The sequence below is a fragment of the Tachypleus tridentatus genome, chromosome 1 (genome assembly GCF_004210375.1).
Source record: "Tachypleus tridentatus isolate NWPU-2018 chromosome 1, ASM421037v1, whole genome shotgun sequence".
Lineage (NCBI taxonomy): Eukaryota > Metazoa > Arthropoda > Merostomata > Xiphosura > Limulidae > Tachypleus > Tachypleus tridentatus.
The window spans coordinates 129,445,824-129,465,285 of record NC_134825.1 but is presented as its reverse complement, the minus strand read 5'-3'; the positions used below and the strand labels follow the sequence as shown (position 1 = coordinate 129,465,285).

Sequence of the window (19,462 nt, the reverse complement as noted above, 5' to 3'; positions counted from 1 at the left end):
AAATTATTCTCGAAATGAATTCGTGGCGTACCCACATACAATAATTATTGGTAAAAATCATTTGAATAGCTTTTAATATTTAGAAAACACTGTATTGATAACACAAGGTTCCAATAATCGTTGACAACAGAAGTATAACTTAATATTGTTGTTGTCTATCTACTGAAAGTATAAAATGAAATGTCTAGACAATAAAAATGGGAAAATATTTGTTGATTTTTTAATTTAGACTATCAGTCGGTTAACCCTTAAAACAGCAGAGTCAATTGATGATCGCCGTTTAACAGATAAAGACGTTGGCGATATAACAATAAAATCGTTTAATTCATAAGTGATTTAAGTTTCAAACTGAATCAATGTTTTTACTTTCACGACACATTTTATGCACTAGGCTCTTGGATAGTTGATCCCACACTGTCTTTACTTTAGGCTTAGTATACTAACGCACACTCTACACTTACAAGTTTTCATGCCCATTTTCATCCTCGTCATTAAAATCCTAATGAGCAGATACTAATCGAACTATTGTATCCAGATGAATGCATTTTGACTTTTATGACTCTTCCTATTTCGAGAAACCAAACGTGACGTGACACATATCGGCTTTTATATATGTCAAATACACTCTTTACCTCCATCCTTACATAATGAAAATGGTCATAAGAGAATTTTGAAGAGATATCACTATGGTTACGAACCAACTCAAACTTATAGAATAACAACCGTTTGCAACATTCGATTTATTCGTTTGTTGTTTAGCTCAAAGCTCCGTAGTTGGTAAAAAAAAACACTATTTTTTAATATTATACGTCTCCTCAGACATGCCGCTGAGCCATTGGGGAGGTTGCAAGTTTCGATTTTTGTTTGTTTGTTGTTAAGCGCAAAGTTACAGATTAGACTATATGTCCTCTCATGGGTATCGAATCACAGTTTTTAGCGTTGTAAGTCCTTAGACCTTCTGTTAAGCTGCCAAGATGCTGCAAGACTTGATATTTTATTGTTACTTGTAGAGAGGATGAAAAGTGTTCAAATGTTTTTTCGATCTTTTGTGTTTACAAATTCGGTACGGGGTTGGACCTCGCATAGAACATATGACGATTGTAGTTCGCTACAACAAATGGAATGGGCATAAACTGTGAAAGATATAACTTTTACATTTGTTAAAGAAGTGCAATGCTGGTTTTGAACACTTATAAGCACACACCGTGTTATGTTTTACAAACAGTAGCATCGTGAGAGATGAATACTACAGATATATAATGAAGATACTATAAAGGGTGGGGGGGGATTTCAAAAAAACACTCCCAACACCCTAAAATAATACATTATATGCTGTTTGCGAAAAAAGGTAAATGCATCAAATTTTACTTCAAGATACGTTATCAGACTCGTATGAACCATTACGTGCTGTATCGATTCGACTTTTTGTCAGGGTTTAGAGTAGGTAAATTCAAATGAATACTCCCAGCATGGAAAATCAATATGTTGTTTACTTATTGCAATGGAGATACGAATAGTCATCGTTTATTACAAAAAAAATACTTGAAGCTTAGTAATCCATACTGATAATTTATAGTAAAATTACATGATATAAATCTTTCACTGTGGAAGTTGGGTTACATCAATGATTAAAAAAATTGTTACCAGCTCTGAAAGTGCTCGTTAACCTGTATATTGAACATTTATCATTTTGTAATATTTGTAACAAGTAGCGACGCCTGTAGGCTCTAACAAAAATAACGGTGATTTTATCGATTTATAACTTCAGGGTGTCAAACACAAAGTTTTTTTATCTTCTACAATTTGTTCCTCACGTTGCTTGTTCTACGACCATGAAAAAAAAACTGGATTTAATTAATTAGTTATTGCATTAGGTAGAGTCATTCACATGATTGAATAGTCAACAAATTAATTCGTTATACTGGGGCATAACATGAAAAAACTGGACAATGTGTTCATTGAATTGATACAATACTTAAAACTGTTTAAATGACAGAAATGTTAAGAAAACTAACACACCTGAATCGAGCAATTCAGTAAACAAAATTAGATTAATTAAATTAATACGTAAAAAAGTGTATTTGTTTAAATGACAATGTTAACACCATCTGTATTTTACATTTTCTTTCTATAAAATTCCAGAGCATTTCCAATAGCCATTATCTCCAAACTGCTAGGCAATAATTTACGAGTTAAGAACCGGAACTTATACAATGAGGTGAACAATTAATTTTGAACATACAGTAATCTCTGATGAATTACAGAAATGGACATACAATGTTTAGAGAAATGGTAAATCTGATGTTTAAGAGGAAATTCGTCGATAAACTAGTTGTGTAACTTATGCAGCATTCTCTAAAAATTATTACACTGAACTAACTGGGAAAACTTATTTATTGCATAAATGTTCCCGAGTATGCAACCGTGCACCAAATAGGCTTAACTTCGTGTATTCATATTCCCAAAATGGTTTTCTACTTCCACTAGGAGCTGGGCAGGAAAATAAACAAGATCACGTGAGCTATGCGTGTCAAAGAAACGTGAGACACAATAACGTACATGGCTGCCAGTCGATGACTGGCTGTCAAGCGAGCAATAAAGTTGCGAGATAAGGAGGCCGAAGTCGAGGGGCGTAGATCCGCAATGTTGAATGCTCTACCGGAAATATATTAGAGTGCGGTAACATAAAACAGCATCATTTTGTAAAATCCGACAGGAAGTAGCAGCATACTAACATCTTGGCTAGTACGAACTTTTACTTTAGTTTTTAAGATTTCTCATGGCTCTGATACCCAACAAAAAATTATAATTTAATACAAGCCATGGAGAAAGAAAACAACCATTATCAACGATTGTACTGATAATTCTAATCTGTTTTATAAAAAAACGTTGGTATCAGCAAAAACATCGAGTACCTTCGAAATTTTATCTTCAAACCAACAATATCAATATCAATGACATATTATAGGATTTCAGTATCTCTCCCCCTCAGTGACATAGCCTTAAGTAAAAAATAAATAAATATGGTGAACACTTAATACTTGCAAAACAATGATCAGTATGGTTAACAATACTTCTAAAAGAAAGTGACCAACATGTTGTCGTAGTAGAAAGTAAGCACCAAAGAGAAAATAATGTAAATATAGTCTGAAGTGAAGGGTGAACGTTAACATCAGACATTAGAAAAAAAATCTTTGCAGACAAGCACCAAGTGTCAATCTAAAACTTGAAGTTCTCGTAAAATAAAACCTTTAATGACACCATTCAATACAAGGTCCCGTCAATCAGGACATACAACCTATACGTAAAGTACCAATAAGGAAAACAACCAAACAAGCTTACAGAAAGATACACAGTGAGATGTTGACAAAATAAAAAAAACAAAACATATAAAACTGACAACACAACGCTCCATTAACTACAACTACTCCTGCTTACAACAGTTTGCTCTCACGACCACTGTCCCTCGAGGATAAGATGCACGTGGCTCAAGCCACGCTGGCAGAAAGAGAGATTGGCCTGCACAGGTTGATATCGCATCCTGACATGTCGACACAATAAACTAGTAGTGTAATAAGTCTTTGGAGGCTACGAATCTTCTGAGGATAATTAGTCGGAAAGGACACGGTGGTACGTCAAGACGTCGTGCTTTTCTATAATTCCATTTCTAAAGACATTAATTAATACTGTCAAGTAATATTTAACTTAAAATTCACTATACAATACTGCCAAGTAATATTTTACTCAGCAATTCAAAAATTCACTTTAATTACAGTTTCAAAGATGAAACTGTAAACACTGACTACGTTACAACTGACCTTTCTCTCGGTTAAGACGTACAAATTGTGTTTGCTCTGGTCAAAGGTCAAGTCCTGATTTACCGGCGATCCTTCGTCGATAGTAATATCAGAGTATTCAAAAGCACTGGTAACAGAGTCGACCACGGCCTGAAGAATAAACAAACAAAGTTATTGATATGAGATTTAAAACTATTAAAGTGCTCGACAACTTAAAAGGTTCAAACTGTTAAAACACGCGAGTCTATAAATAATTACAAAACACCTGAACCGTCAGCCTTATAACACGTAAAAATGTGATAAAAGCGTTATATTTCAGTAACACGCGTTTAGCAAATACTGACCTCCTCCCCCTCCTCGTACCTTGGGGAAGTGAATAAATCAAAGTTTCAACTCGTGCATATTTCGGTAAAATCCTTACAGTTGGTAGTTTTAGTAGTTTCGAAATGAATTTATTTCAAAATTGCACATGGAACAACGCCAATACCCAAATATTCACACAACTGCCGTTTTGACTTCTTTAAGAAAAGATGTGAATTCTGGTTGTTTTATTTGTTATTTAACATACAGTATCTTATCCTTCTTTTACGTCTTCTTAATGATTTTATTAATACCAGATCAAACACAAAACAACAACAACAAAATTGGCACTAACTTTTTTTAATATAATGTAACAAGTTACTACCACGATGTATTGTTTACTTCATACTTTATTCCTACACAACTTTAATTCCGGCGTGTTGAATATAATCGACAAGAAAGATGAACAGTAGGAATCAGAGTAAAAAACAAACAAAAAAACGCGCGCGTGTGTGTAAATAATTAATACATTGGTTGTAACGTTTTCCTTTCTTTTTTAATCCCGTTCACACAAAAAAAATCCGCCAAACTCTCTCGTGTAAAATAAAGGATATAAAAATATTAATGTGAAGTGATTATTTTGTTTTGTTTCCATTTTGTGACAGCTTTGTTGATATTATAAGAAACCTGTATCTTGAATAATAGTTGCAGTTTCTCGTCACGTGCTCTTAAAATGTTCGTAGACTTGAAGGAAAGATATTTGTAACAGACAATACAAAATGAAGTGAGGAAACGTTTTCCGTTCGGAAAATGTGTTTAAAATGGAGTTATCAGTTTCACAGTGATAAACATACTCGTTAAAACTCAGTTTCATAAATGTTTTTACCAACTAACTGCACATGAGAAAAAAAAAATAATATGAGAGTCATTATAAGAGACTCAACTTTCGAGTTTTTTACAGTATACAAAGTAATATTCTGTTGAGAATATGTTTCTATGGGCGCTATAGGTATGGTGAAGACCAAATTTGCTTGTTTCTTTTACTTACTATATTAGAAACGGATGAACGTGTTACTCTGAGGCAGATTAAACACGCACGCACCACTCTCTTGTCGATTTGTTTCATACTGAGCGTTTATATAAGCAGATTGGATTGAGCCCGTACTGGCTATATCAGGCCCAGTATTTTCTACCACCAACAATCTATAAGCGGGTAAGAAAGAATATTAGAGATCTGATCGTTGCAGGCTTTGAACACGAAGCCGACCATGAAATCAGCAAAGAGTTTTGTCAACAGAATTACGATCTTTGGTCTGGGCCGCGAGGTGAGCACGTGGATAGACTAATTGAAAAAGAAGAAGCAAGAGATCCGCTATACGGTCAACATCGTGGCGAGTGGGGGAACTTAATGACAGATTGTACTGAAATATGGACTGACTCATCGCTGTCTTAAGCACGGACTCTAACCGTAAGCTGCGAGACCTAAGTTATTGCCACACAAACGTCTTCGGAAATGAAGTAACAGTGAATGTATAATGTTTCCCCCACCCCTTCTCTCTCCGCTTCATGCCTTTATTAGGATTATGTTTCCCTCACCTCCACTCTCAGTAATTATATTTAAAAGATATATTTAAACTTGCATTTTTTCTTGAGTATGGCGCTGCAGTGATAGTGATAAAATTATTATTATTTGCTAAAACACTAACAGCATTTGTCAGCTATTTATATCTGGCAGATAACGAAAATTACACAATAGTGTACGGAATACCGTCAATGGAAAACAGCAGTTAAAACACAGTTCATGATGTCAGGAAAACACGTACGATCAAAAAGACTTGATTTTAGTTTTTTTATCACTTGGTAAAAAGGTTATGGTACGGATACCAATGTGGATAAATAACAGTAAACGTGTATGTTAAAGACAACAACGTGGGGAAATAACAGTTTGGTTTGAATTTCGCGCAAAGCTACACGAAGGTTATCTGCGCTAGCCGTCCCTAATTTTGCAGTGTAAGAACAGAGGAAAGGCAGCTAGTCACTGCCAACTCTTGAGTTACTCATTCACCAACAAATAGTGGGATTGACCGTCACGTTATAACGCATCCACGGCTGAAAGGACGATCACGCTTGATGTGACGGGGATTCAAATCCTTAACCACCTGGCCATGCCGGCCCAGGAAATTACAGTAACAGACGAGTCTTAAGAACGCCAACGTGGAGAAATAACACTAACAGGGCAGTGTTATGGTTTATCTTCAGTTAAAACAGACGCACTATGTTATACATGTGTTGTATATGACATAATTCTAAGTTATGATCAATCTGATATGGATCGACTACTAAACAGATATGATCTGTATTTTATATATCCATTTTATCCATCCTTTTACGATTTAAACGCAAAATGTTTTCAATAAATCTTAAAATCTAGTTCGACAACAAACACAATGAAATCAACATAACTATATTTAATTTTATGATTGATCGTCTTCTCAAAGCCGCAGATTTAGATCTTAGGAGCTTTTGAAGTTTCAGTCACCTGGCAGTTCAGCTACCTTGGGCCGTAATTTGTTGATTTCTCGACAACCATTGTGTCCACGACCTTCCACAAAGAACGATACTACTGTTCACACTTAGTTGAACGCACCCTTCCCCGCAAACGTTTCAAGTAAAATTTGCATTTTAATGGCTAACAGAACAATAGAAATCTAAGACTGGCGAGTGAGGTGGAGTTGGTGGCGAAGTTGCGTTCACGTAAGAAAAACTTCTATTATATCTTTCAACATGCAACCTCCCAACAAATTGGAAAGTTCCTCTGATGGTGGAACACGTAGGAGTACAATCGTCTAATTTCTAAACATTTAAACCCGGTAGGAAAAGAACTGATATGGGATAAACGTCTTAACAGTGTTACGTTGTTGATTTAATTACTTCACTTAAGACTTAGTAAAGGAAATTCAAATAATTTTTGTGGCTCATTCACGAAATAAAATAACTCACGCATATACACAGAATTTGTAAGAATAGAATCTTTTGTTAAAGTGTAGTTTTTAATTCTAGAATGAATATTATCAACATTCTACTATTAGATGAGGTGTAGGAACTATATTGTCGTTAGAATGGACTTTTGTTCTCCAAAGACAACAAGCAGCACTAACTGTTTCTGTAATTGAAGGTACAGCTAATTCCGGACTAGTGATACAGTCTGTAATAACTGCTATGCTACTAATGTACAAATTTAAATAGCTTGGTGTTACGGTAAGTTGCCACTATTGTTCACGCTGTTCCTAAAAATATTGTTTTAACGAGTTAAATACGCCTCAAGACTACAAGCTAATGATGAAAGTGAGAGAAGAATTATGGTATCGAAAGCCCAAAGACAACCAATTTCCAATATAGCAGAAAAGCGTTTGTTGTCAAACCCAAAGTTGCAATGTGTCCAATGTGTGGATCGAACCCCAAAATGTAGCGTCTCATGCTTCCAAATCGCAACCGAATCTTCGCGAAGAAAAAAAAGAGGGAAAGAATTCTGTGAGAGAAGGAGAGAGAAAGGAGCTATACAGAGGAAATAATATGTTCCTCTGCAAAAAGCGCTTCTCTGTATAACACTGGCGGGCAAAATGCTGGAAAGTTCACAAGTTCGGTAAAATTATACACTGTACTCAGAACGAAAAAAAGAAAAACTGTAGTATTTGAACTAGTCAAAAGGACAATCTAATTCACATACGAACCTCTAAAGCTGAGCTAATCCTGGTTCCGTGAGAGCCACTAAGTGTAAGAAATGGCAGCTCAACAGAGCGCAAACTTTGATGAAAGTGGATAGGCCTGTGAGCAACACTAGCTTTACACTGACAAATGTTCCTCTTTAAGTAATGTTCTTACTGACGGCTGCCGGTAGGTACACCGACAAGCTTACTCACACATTTTATCTTTGTCACCTACCAAGTATATTCTTTGATAATTTCCTGAAACGTTAGCAACATTGCTTACTTACGTGTCGGATAAAGTTAAATGCCTACTTCAGGTAGAAATACAAACAGTAAGAACAAACAAAAACGGTGCTTTACTCGTATCCATAAATACACTAAAAACGTTTTAAAAATTCACCAAATATACCCAGAGTCGTGACTAGAAGACGGTCGTTTTATTCACATCATGTAAAGCTGATCATACTAATCACAAAAACTGCGTGAACAAGTACTACATTAAACACATCTTTGTGGTAACTGGTGTGAGCATGTTACACATCCAAAGTAGTTACGAATTGTTTATTTGTGCTTAAGCAGAAAGCTACACAATGTGCTATTTGTGGTGTGCCCGCTATGGCATCGAAACCCGGTTTGTGACGTTTTAAGTCTTCATACTTACCACTCAGCCATTGGGGGAGGTAGCTGTGATTCATGATCTTTTATATAGAGATGAGGAAACGGGCAGAAATTTTAGGATAGAGCCTATCCAAGGAATTTAGAAGACCAGGGGTCAAAAACCCCGCAAATTCGCATTTTTTTTAATGTAGAAAATATAAAACAGTATACACCGTACATTTTTGTTAATTCGATATATATATAATAGTGCTACAGATCGTTAATTTTTCATACAACTGTCAACAACGAGTGCAGTGTGTAATACAAACAGATACAATTCTTACACTTGGCATTAAGCACTCGGTATCGTACAAATATGGTCAGTCAACATTGACAATACTAGAAAATCAGTAGTCATGTTTAAAGAGATATTCCCTTTGTTCATCGACCATTCTGTTACGTCTTCAGTTGTTTGAGTCTTCAACATCGATACGTAAATTGTCAATATTACTCTAGGAGTTGTCCGGTCGTCTTATCAAACCTTTCTCAATTTTTATAGCACTCCACACTTGTGCCTAGTATATTCTTCCAGCAAACCAAGATGCTAACACGAAAAATAAAGAGTAGATCCAAGCGCAGAACAGAGAGAGAAGAATGTCAGCAATAAATACAAGCATTTAGGCGATTAGAAAAACCAAAATTACGAGCTGAACATCGTGAACATTACTACGTGAAATTGAAAGCTGGGCTTCATTTCACTATTTCCATTTCGATATTTTAATGTTTCTGGAACAAGATCTATTGTACAGGGGAAAGAATGATGTGAATGATAAATTATTCTTATAAAATTCAGTAAAAAGAAAACAATCGTAAACTCATAATTTACTGAACTTTATATGTTAAGTACCATCTGTATCAATTCTTTTCGTTACAGGATCTTATTGAAATAAAAAAATAAATGGCAAAACAAGAGTGTTCGGTTTGTTTTGAAAGGCAAAGCTTTGAAATGTGCCGTGCCCACAACGGGTATAAACCCTCAGATTTGTCGCTAAGCCAATGGAGAAAGTGGGAGTATATTCGTAAAAAGAATAAAAAATACTGGTTAATGCAGCGGTATGTCTGGAAACAGAGTTGCGATACCCTTCCCCATGGTGGGCAGAGCACAGATAGCCCATTGTGTAGCTTTGTGCTTAACTTCAAGCAAGCAAAGTAGTTTATGATTTTCTACAAGTAGCAGTTTTGTTACTAAGCCGCTGCGCCGTGTTCAGAAGCTTATGATCGAATTAACTGAGCACGTTTTCTACAACTTCCTTTCTTACCAGCTAAGAGTGTTTAAAAACCAAAAAACTGACATATCACGTTTGTTCTCCATTTTTCGAAATGTCTACTTCTGGTTTACGACAAGACTGTGTGCACGAAAAAAAAATCGAGGTGGGAACCTTTATGAGACCCTGTGATGGACTACACATCACCAAAGCAATTTAAAGATGATTTCTTGATCTTTCGCTGAACAAAATAACGGACTCGCTGACTCAATGGATGTCTGTTCCCTTTGGAATACGCGACAAGAAGACGCCCGGATGACAATATCGGATAGAATACGGTGATCCGAGGGTTTTAGTATCTTTCTGCTGTGAGATAACGGAGGTGTAACTTTCAATACCACTGAGAGGATTCAGGTACAAAATCTATTACAGAAACAACAAAAATTTACAAGGGCAACCGCCTATGTATATTTTGAATATCAAATGTTCTTTTCTCCAAAATATAAAATAATAAACACTGAGAGCAACAAAATTATTTAATTTATTCACCTTTAGCTGTGTAATTTGAAGTTCCTGTAGCAAGAGATTTTTATTTTATTCAATAAATACCCAAACTCGCGCACAGTTGAAAATAGGATTTGTTATATACATATAGAAAGCACTAAAATATGTATGCGTGCGCACGCGTGCGTGCGTCTGTCTGTTATATAACTACTGCTAGATCGCTATGCCAATCTCAAACAAACTTTGTAGGATGAAAATTTGAAACAATATAAATGTTAATGGGGGATTTCAAAACCTCCCCACTCCCCGTTATTGCTGTTACTGAGCATGTATTATCTTTGATGTAAATTAGTTTTAACTACATTAAATTTCTACTTCAACAGCCATTTTAGCGATGATTGATATGAACTGTCGTTTCAAGAGTTATAGCCATTTCGTAATTTGACCCGTGATTTCTAAACTTAGGCCGGTAAGATACTCTGCGGCCAATGACCGTCAATTAACTAGTCATGTGAAGCGTTGTGGAAGGACACGAAAAGCTGGGTATTAAAAGCAGATAACAAAAAGCACAAGTACCGCCACTAGTTTGTCCGCTACCTTTTCCAGCAATGTCACCATGACCATAGCGTAATGTATAACACATTTTAACTATATAGATAGTTCTTAAAGCCTATAAAAACTTTTGGTGAGGTCATAATGAGTACTGTAATATGTTATGAAAGCTGTGTAAAAGTTAGGATTTTTGTGTCATTTATCGCACTATCACCCCATTTTGTTTATTTAAGTTCATGATCTGGAGAAAGGACGGGTACCTCAGACTGCTCATTAATAATCAGTACCAAAATTAAAGAGGAAAGGCGTTGCAACGAATATTGGTGAAAAAGAAAGTAACAGAAAGGTAACAAGATTATTTTATATACAGTACATATAAAACCAGATTTGCACTTTTCATGCTTCCATAGTGCAAGCAGAGAAACCAGTACAACAAGGTTCACGTGCAAAACGTCACATACAAAAAGCGAGAATTTTATGAATATGTTCAGTCCTGTTACGATGATCTCCTAACAGGGAAACTAAAAATCCTGCATTATGTATACACGAGTTAATTTCGTGTTTAAAAAAGCGATTTATTACTCGACACCAAGTTTCCATCCTTCATTAATAACCTCCTCGGACAAGAACAACAAAAGAGAATATGCTTGTTATAGTGTTGTACTGTATATTATACATATGGAGTTTTTACTTATCTCTCACACAACACAGTGAGCCTACATTTATATAGGATTCGAAGAATATGCAGCAATGATGCTACTAAGATATTCTATGTTATTCATTATCACCGTGTTAAACGGCTTTCAGGGAATCCCGCCTCTCACGATTAACCCTGAACAAAGTCAAGTGGAAGAAATAAACAAGACAATAGGTTTCTAACATGTTAACGGACTGTGTATTGTTTTTTATGGCGTTTTTAATTTATTTCACTCACCACATTGAACACACTATTTTAACCAACTCTACTGATTAATTATTAGTGTTATTACTACGTATCCTTTAAGTCATATGTGTATGTAGGCTCAATGTATTGAGTAAAACACAGCTAAAAACACCATATTTACAATTATGTAAAAACGTAAAACTGTGAAATTATTGACCCAGTTTTTCGTCACAGTTAACTTTAAATATGTAAACAAATTATTTTAACATTAATTACATTTCACACTTCTTTGACTGACAATAGTTTTGGAAAGAAATTTTGTCATTCCACAGATACTTCTTTTTAAAGGAAAACACAATGTATCCTTATAGGAAAATAATAATGTTTTAAACAAATCCTTAGGCCTTATGTTCATTATTCAATATGTTTTAAGCATTCATTTATTATTAGATCTTTTATAAAGACATCTTTACTTCATTAATTTCTGGTAGACTGTTATATGCCTCATCCATAGACCCTTTAAATAACAAACCTGTTCAATGAAAATATTTTTAAAATGTCTAAACACCCACATATCCCTTCCCCCGTTTGCGAGGAAATAAAATGCCGTTTATATAGCTAAAAGTGAACAATACATGCTCTGAAAAACTATTTATTTAAGGTTATTCACGAAGTAATAACGCAAGACAAGCTGCGTGGCAAGTAAACCCAAACTTAATAATAATCTAAGTGTTATATAACACTTACTTCATTAAGACATCCTTACTTCATTAATTTCTGGTAGACTGTTATATGCGTCATCCATAGACCCTTTAAATAACAAACCTGTTCAATAAAAATATTTTTAAAATGTCTAAACACCCACATATCCCTTCCCCCGTTTGCGGGGAAATAAAATGCCGTTTATATAGCTTATAGTGAACAAAACATGCTCTGAAAAACTATTTATTTAAGGTTATTCACGAAGTAATAACGCAAGACAAGCTGCGTGGCAAGTAAACCCAAACTTAATAATAATCTAAGTGTTATATAACATATTCAACATACACATAAAACAATGTGATTATTTTTAAACAACGAGTTCAATGTTCTTCCGCGTCGCAGGTTTATTTTCATACGTGCTAAAGAGCTACGCTACAAATAATAAACACCCATATTTCATTAATGCAACTTGAAAACTTGTGAAACACAATGAGAAAAAGTTTAAAATGCAAAACTTGAAAACTGCATGTGTAAATCATATTCACAAACAAAATTATGCTTCAAAAGCCGCATATTACATACACATAACTTGCTAACTTTGTACTCAAAATGTAACCAGGTGGCTCGCTTAGCTGCTAGTTTCCATGAGAGAACTACAAACTCGGTGCATTTTACACGAATATTTACTTATAGATACAAAAGAAACTTGCAATTATTCCACCACTTATATTTTTTTTATGAAACTGTAACGTTAGAAGCACACCAACAAAGTTTTCACATTTCTCTATGTTCAATATCACCATTTCTGCTGCACAAGGCAACGACTAAGATTTGACACGCAAGTTCCACGTGCGAGAGTAGATTGCTGTCTAAGCACGATACAGGAATCACGTGATGGTCGACCATATTCTTCCCGCACTCTTGAAGCTGAAAAAGCAGTTATAAAGCAGCAAGCATACAAATCCTACTTTGTTCTCAAGACAGAGATTGGGAATTTATATTTTACTATTCAAACCTACCAGAACGATGAATGTTCATGTTCTCAATCTTCCCCAATTCCACTATATACATGTATCTTACATTTTTATAGTAAAACAACACAAAACTCACCAGTGCACAGAACCGTCCCTAATTTTGAGCTGACCACCAAGAAGGGAGGTATTTTGTCAATAACACTCTTGTTTGATCGAATTACATCCACCACTATACTGGTACAGATATGTAGATGACACGGTTGCGGGATTCAAATCTACAGAACACATACTTAATTTTTTCAATCACATTAACTCTATACATCCCAACATTAACTTCATATGTGAACAGGAAGAAAGCAATTAAATATCATTTCTGAACCTCAAAATTACAAGAACCGACACACAATTCAAAACGGAAATTCACCGAAAAATCACTCATACTGGACTATACGTTCCTTGGGACTCAGCACATGAAACAAAACAAAAACTCAACATACTAAGAAACCAAATAAACACAGCCATAAAACTATGCTCACCAGATAAAGTTAACGATGAATTAGACAAAATAAAACAATACTTCATCAACATCAATAAGTTTCCTCCACAAACCGTAGAAAACATTATACGCACACATTTCGACAGAAAGCAAAATCAACCAATAAAAGTAAATATAACGACGAATAAAAAAATCACGAAATCATATACTGTTGTATACCATATATTCCTGACATCAGCAAACAAATAACCAACATTTGGCAAAAATTAGTAACAAAATATGACATTCCAGTTAATACCAAATTTATTCAAAAACCAGGCACAAAACTGAGGTCTATACTATGTAAAAACTACACTGACAAACACCACACCAACATTATTTACAAAATACAATGTGATAACTGCCACGACTTCTATATTGGAGAAACAAGTAGAAAAATGGAAACCAGATTCAAAGAACATAAAAAGTCACCTTCACACGTTTTCGAACACTGCAAGTCAAATAAACACAACATAACCATAGAAAACACTCAAATACTAAATAAAGAAACAAACATAAACAAACGCAAAATTAAAGAAGCCTTACTTATACAACAACTTAAACCCAAAATAAACCAATATAAAGGAACGCCTTTATACCTATATTAATATAATAAAATTATATATTCAAACATCTAACACCGCCCTCTACATTCCGACACTCAGTTACATAACCCCTTTCAAACATGTGGTCAGCTTCCGGTCAGTTACCTCTTTCTTTGTGAACCTGACGATGACCGAAGAAGGTCGAAACGTTGTTCGCTCTTCTATGTAAAATATTTTCTCAACCCAAACAAGCCGTTTTTGCATATAAATAAACAAACGGCATATCGTAAGTGTGAAACATTTTCCCCCTGTTTTCAATCTGATAGTCATTACGCATTGTTATCCAACACTTCCATTTTAACAAGCTTATGTGAGGGATGTACATTTTGAGAAGCTATTCGAATATCTTCATTGTAGATGGTCTTCAAAGCCACATAAAAACAGGCTAACGGCTCAAATTTACGTATACTTCAAGGCCACATTTAAGCAGGCTAAAGGTATAGAAGTTTGAGCTTCAATGAGGAACTATTTAAACATATGTTCGAATTAGATTGCGGTGATTCATGATTGCCACACGTGGCTGGAAGTGTGTAAAGAGTGTTCAGCTTGTGAGACTTCGTGAAGTCCTTGTTCATGACCTGTACAAGGAAGTATAAACGCTTCGTTTTGTGATGAAGACGTTGCTCCGAATGTGTTGTTCTAAACGCTTCGCCTCAATACTTTTACCGCTTCTATTATGCCTTTTAAGTATATCTAACCCCTCTGATGGCTCAACGATGAAATTAAGGGCTGATAAAACTAAAATTTAGGATTTGATCCCGGCGATTGACAAGACACTCAAGGACCATTGTGAGGTTTCGTGTTTACCCACAGATAGACCCTTGGCAATACGTCGTTTTACAGTCTCACTCTTTACAAATATCCTTTTTCGTAAAACACTGTGGTATATAAATCTTCCCTGCGACTATACGTCGTTGTATTATCGTAAAACACTGTGGTATATAAATCTTCCCTGTGACTATACGTCGTTGTATTATCTCACTGTTTACAAATGCTCATACATCGTTTTATAAATTCACTCTATTAATATCCTTTATCGTAAAAGGTTGTGACATATTCGCCGGCTATAAGATCTTTTTCACTACATTACACTGTCTATTCATCAAGAATTCACCATGGGCAAATTATATAGCACTAAACGTGTTACCTGTGGCACGAGGGCACCAATTCGCCACATGTTACAATATTAGCGTATGCAAATCGTAGTAAAGTGCAATTAATCCTTAGTATAGTATACTGTTTGTATACTTCTGGAAAATATAAAATTTTCTACTTTGTATAAAACGCTTGAAGTTACTTACTGTTTATGTGAAAACAGATATGAAAACACAACAAAAGATGTGGTTAAACTGGCTTTTACACTCTACATAAACACCGTTGATGTAGTTGACCTCTATTAATCGCTCACAAGTCTGCTGTCTATACATAAAGCGATCACTCGCCCTTCCTTTACCTACTACAAGCATGGTTAACAAAAGAAGTGCGAGTTAGTTTATGTTGTGAACTGGTCAGACTTAACTCGCGCCTTAAATACTAGTCTTCATAACTGTGTAAAGCTGAAACAGACAGCTGTCAGTGCAGAAGATAGATGACTAGTAAACTTCTAGGTCTCTACTGTTGAAATCGTACCTGTACTCTTGGAATTTTGTCGTGTCACAAATACGGACAGGAAGGAAACTCTACTTTGTGATTTTGTAACTTAGAAAATAGAATATATCAGAGAAAAGACGTTTTTATTGTGCATAGTAAGTGATATAGTAATTCAGTGATGTATACCTAAGGACTTCTCTGTTCGCCGTAGATCGTTGTCCACATAATTATTTATCATTTAGTTAGGGCCAGACATGGTAAATTCCTGATCTGTGAATCTATTACTTTATGGTTCGTATCCCGTTATTTAAAAAAAATCACTCCACACGTTGTGAGCGCGAATGCGTTATAAGAATGACAGTTAAATACAATTATTCGATCAAACAAGAGTGTTATTGACAAAATACCTCCCTTCTTGGTGGTCAGCTCAAAATTAGGGACGGTTCTGTGCAGTGGTGAGTTTTGTGTTGTTTTACTATAAAAATGTAAGATACATGTATATAGTGGAACTGGGGAAGATTGAGAACATGAACATTCATCGTTCTGGTAGGTTTGAATAGTAAAATATAAATTCCCAATCTCTGTCTTGAGAACAAAGTAGGATTTGTATGCTTGCTGCTTTATAACTGCTTTTTCAGCTTCAAGAGTGCTGGAATAAACGTTTTACGTTGAGGAAATAGCTTATTGATATCAGAAAAAGTTGAGACACAACGAGTATATTATTTATTTTCTCTATCAAGATACAACTGACGAAGATTCCTAAATCGAAACATTTTTCCCCATTTATGTAGAATGTCTTTGTGTGAGAGAGAAAATTTGCAGTGAATTACCATTTTGTAATTTTCATCTTGTTTATTATTTCACATCTTCAACTTAAACGTCTCGGACTCAAATTTAAATTTAGCGAACAAAATTCCTGAACCTAAAAGAATCCGATGGGAAGTTTTAGAATAGTTTTTAGATATCTAAAACATTATTTGACAAAGGTGTGAATGTGGGCTTTCCTCCTTTAACTGGGGAATAGTTGAACCGATTGTCACCAACTTTGACATGCTGATATAAGATGGTTTGTGTTCGGAGTTGACCCAAGACTTAGTTTATTTAATAATAACAAACTGCATCTGAAACTTAAATACTACTATTAGAAAGGAAGTAACATTAATTAGAATTGTTATGTCTAAGTTAACCTGTTAACTTGAGTGACAACAATGATATTAAATTTTGTAGCAATACTAATATCTGGTATATTTTTTAATATTTATTTTGTGTAAGGAATGGTAAAATTTAACGACGTTTGGCCCTCACAGATATTTTCAAAATAACTATTTAATATTATCATATACTTTAAAGTATATTATGTAAAAACATAAATAAAAATATTTCAACACTGACAACTAATATCTATTTTGTATACAATCTATGGTCATTATTTTTATCTTCAACAAGGAAAAATGTTTCATAAGCATGATATTCCGTTTGTTTATCTGTAATTAAACAAAGCTACAAAAAACAAGTATCGAAACACAATTTCTGACGTCATAAGTCTCCAGACTTACCCGCTATGTACATCACTGGAGAAGGGGTGAGCATGATATTCTGTTAGATGGAAGCCAGTAAAGAACATGAGGTAATAGGCAAAAGAAAATATTATCGGTATCTGTAAGTTTGAACATTAAATGAGCGATGTATTTGTAACTACGATCTTGACATCCCTATGGAAAGGTTTTCTGTTAATTACAATTATGAACTTTACGATGATTTTTTTTTTCTTTCTATAAACAGCCAATACGTGAATATGATCATTCCACAAACATAAGGCCTTACAGTTAGGTCTAAAACAAGCTCATGAGCAGTGCAGTTTTGTCTGTATACATTTTAACTATATCCAATAAACAAAACTTTGTTGAAAGCAAAACAACGACCGCGTAATTACCGATTTATGTTACCATGAAAAATTAAGTATTACATTAATGAACATACTACCGTTTCTAATAATTTAGTCTACAATACATCTATCAACATAAAAACTTAATACTCCCCCATGCATACAGGATTAGCATTAAAGCTATTTTATGATGTTATATAACTGAGGCTGTAACTTAACTGTTACATAAAGCATTAATGTTTTTGTGGCTTAATAACGGGTTTACATACATATATATCAAAGATATTTCTTAAAGGCTTAATGACATGGACTTCTTTTTATCACCATTTCGTTTTGTTGTTGTTGTTTTTTTTCAGTCTAAATATCTCGACATTGAAACCTTCACGATATCGATGCCTTTTCCCAACTTGGTAATGATGTTCATGTGCCTCTAAACTCATGCTTCTCGGACACCCACTTGATCTGATCTGTTAAAACTGTACAGGAACAACAAATTTCTGTTATAAAGTAGAAACCAATCAGGGTTATCTTTTAAATGTAATTGGAACCACTCGCAGTTAGATATAAGAACATGTATTGTAAAGTTTGATAGGCGATATTTAAAACACAGGAGAGGGGCGGGTACGACTCGTGCCTAGTTTGTTTTAATGGATCAATAGTTTTCCTGCTCATGAAGTCGAGTTTGGCCAGATCCTGTTCGCTTCAGGTAGCTATCAATATTTCCTGTCCTCACGTCATCTTGTTATTTAAAACCCCTCTAGATGATTGTAAGGATTTTTGTTTCTGCTGCTGAAACAGGTTTCATTGCACGAGAGAGAAGTAGAACTCTTAATTAGGTTTCCGGTGTTTCTGCTGACAAGTTTAGATTTTTTTTTTTTTTTGATACACGGAAACTCCAAAGCACAATTCATTTCCAAATATATTATACTGCTCACACAGGAAATGTCGGCAAGATAATGGTCCAAGATAGACCATAATACAGTAAACTGTTATCCCGAACAGGACTGCAAGTTTCCTGAAAGCTTTTCGGTTTTGGTATCCGATAGTGAGAACTTCATTTCTGGACGTCTTACCTCACGTGACTGGCCTAATCTATGGTTTATTAACAAAAATTTGTGATAGCACTAAGAAAAGAAATAATTACAGGGGTTAGTACAAAACAAGTTTTGGGATTATATATATGTTCAAAAATACAAACAGTGTAATGGAAGTCCAAGGAGCATTTTATGATTGGGGTAGGAATAAAATTCCTAACAACTAAAATTAAAAGATAGAGTCGTCGATTTTAATTCAGATTCTTCCTGCTCAAAGTCATTGTTAAATAAATTTAACGGCACGATGGTAAAGTTAATTTTTTCTCCAGAACACACACACATAAAAGAGGTGGAAGGTATTCTACTGGATGAAAATATGGTTTTAATTAAATAATTCTATTCCACATACATAAAAAAAAAATCCAAGCGAATGAAATCTTGGTGGTTATTGCTACTTCAATCAATCCCAATTTTTTAAAAGAATCGACTAACTGTTAAAGGTGCTAGGCTGGGATACAAAGAGCAGAGATAT

At 34.7% G+C, this 19,462-nt stretch overlaps 1 protein-coding gene across 19 annotated transcripts in view; it reads right to left on the bottom strand.

Moving 5' to 3' along the window:
• The window catches only part of LOC143223520 (plexin-A2-like), a 224,718-nt gene that overhangs the window by 48,633 nt on the left and 156,623 nt on the right, over positions 1-19,462 (bottom strand). For all 19 annotated transcript variants that reach the window (XM_076451680.1, XM_076451711.1, XM_076451671.1 and 16 more), the window contains one exon: positions 3,819-3,947. In XM_076451680.1, coding sequence (XP_076307795.1) covers positions 3,819-3,947 — 129 coding nt within the window. The remainder of the gene's footprint in view (positions 1-3,818; positions 3,948-19,462) is intronic.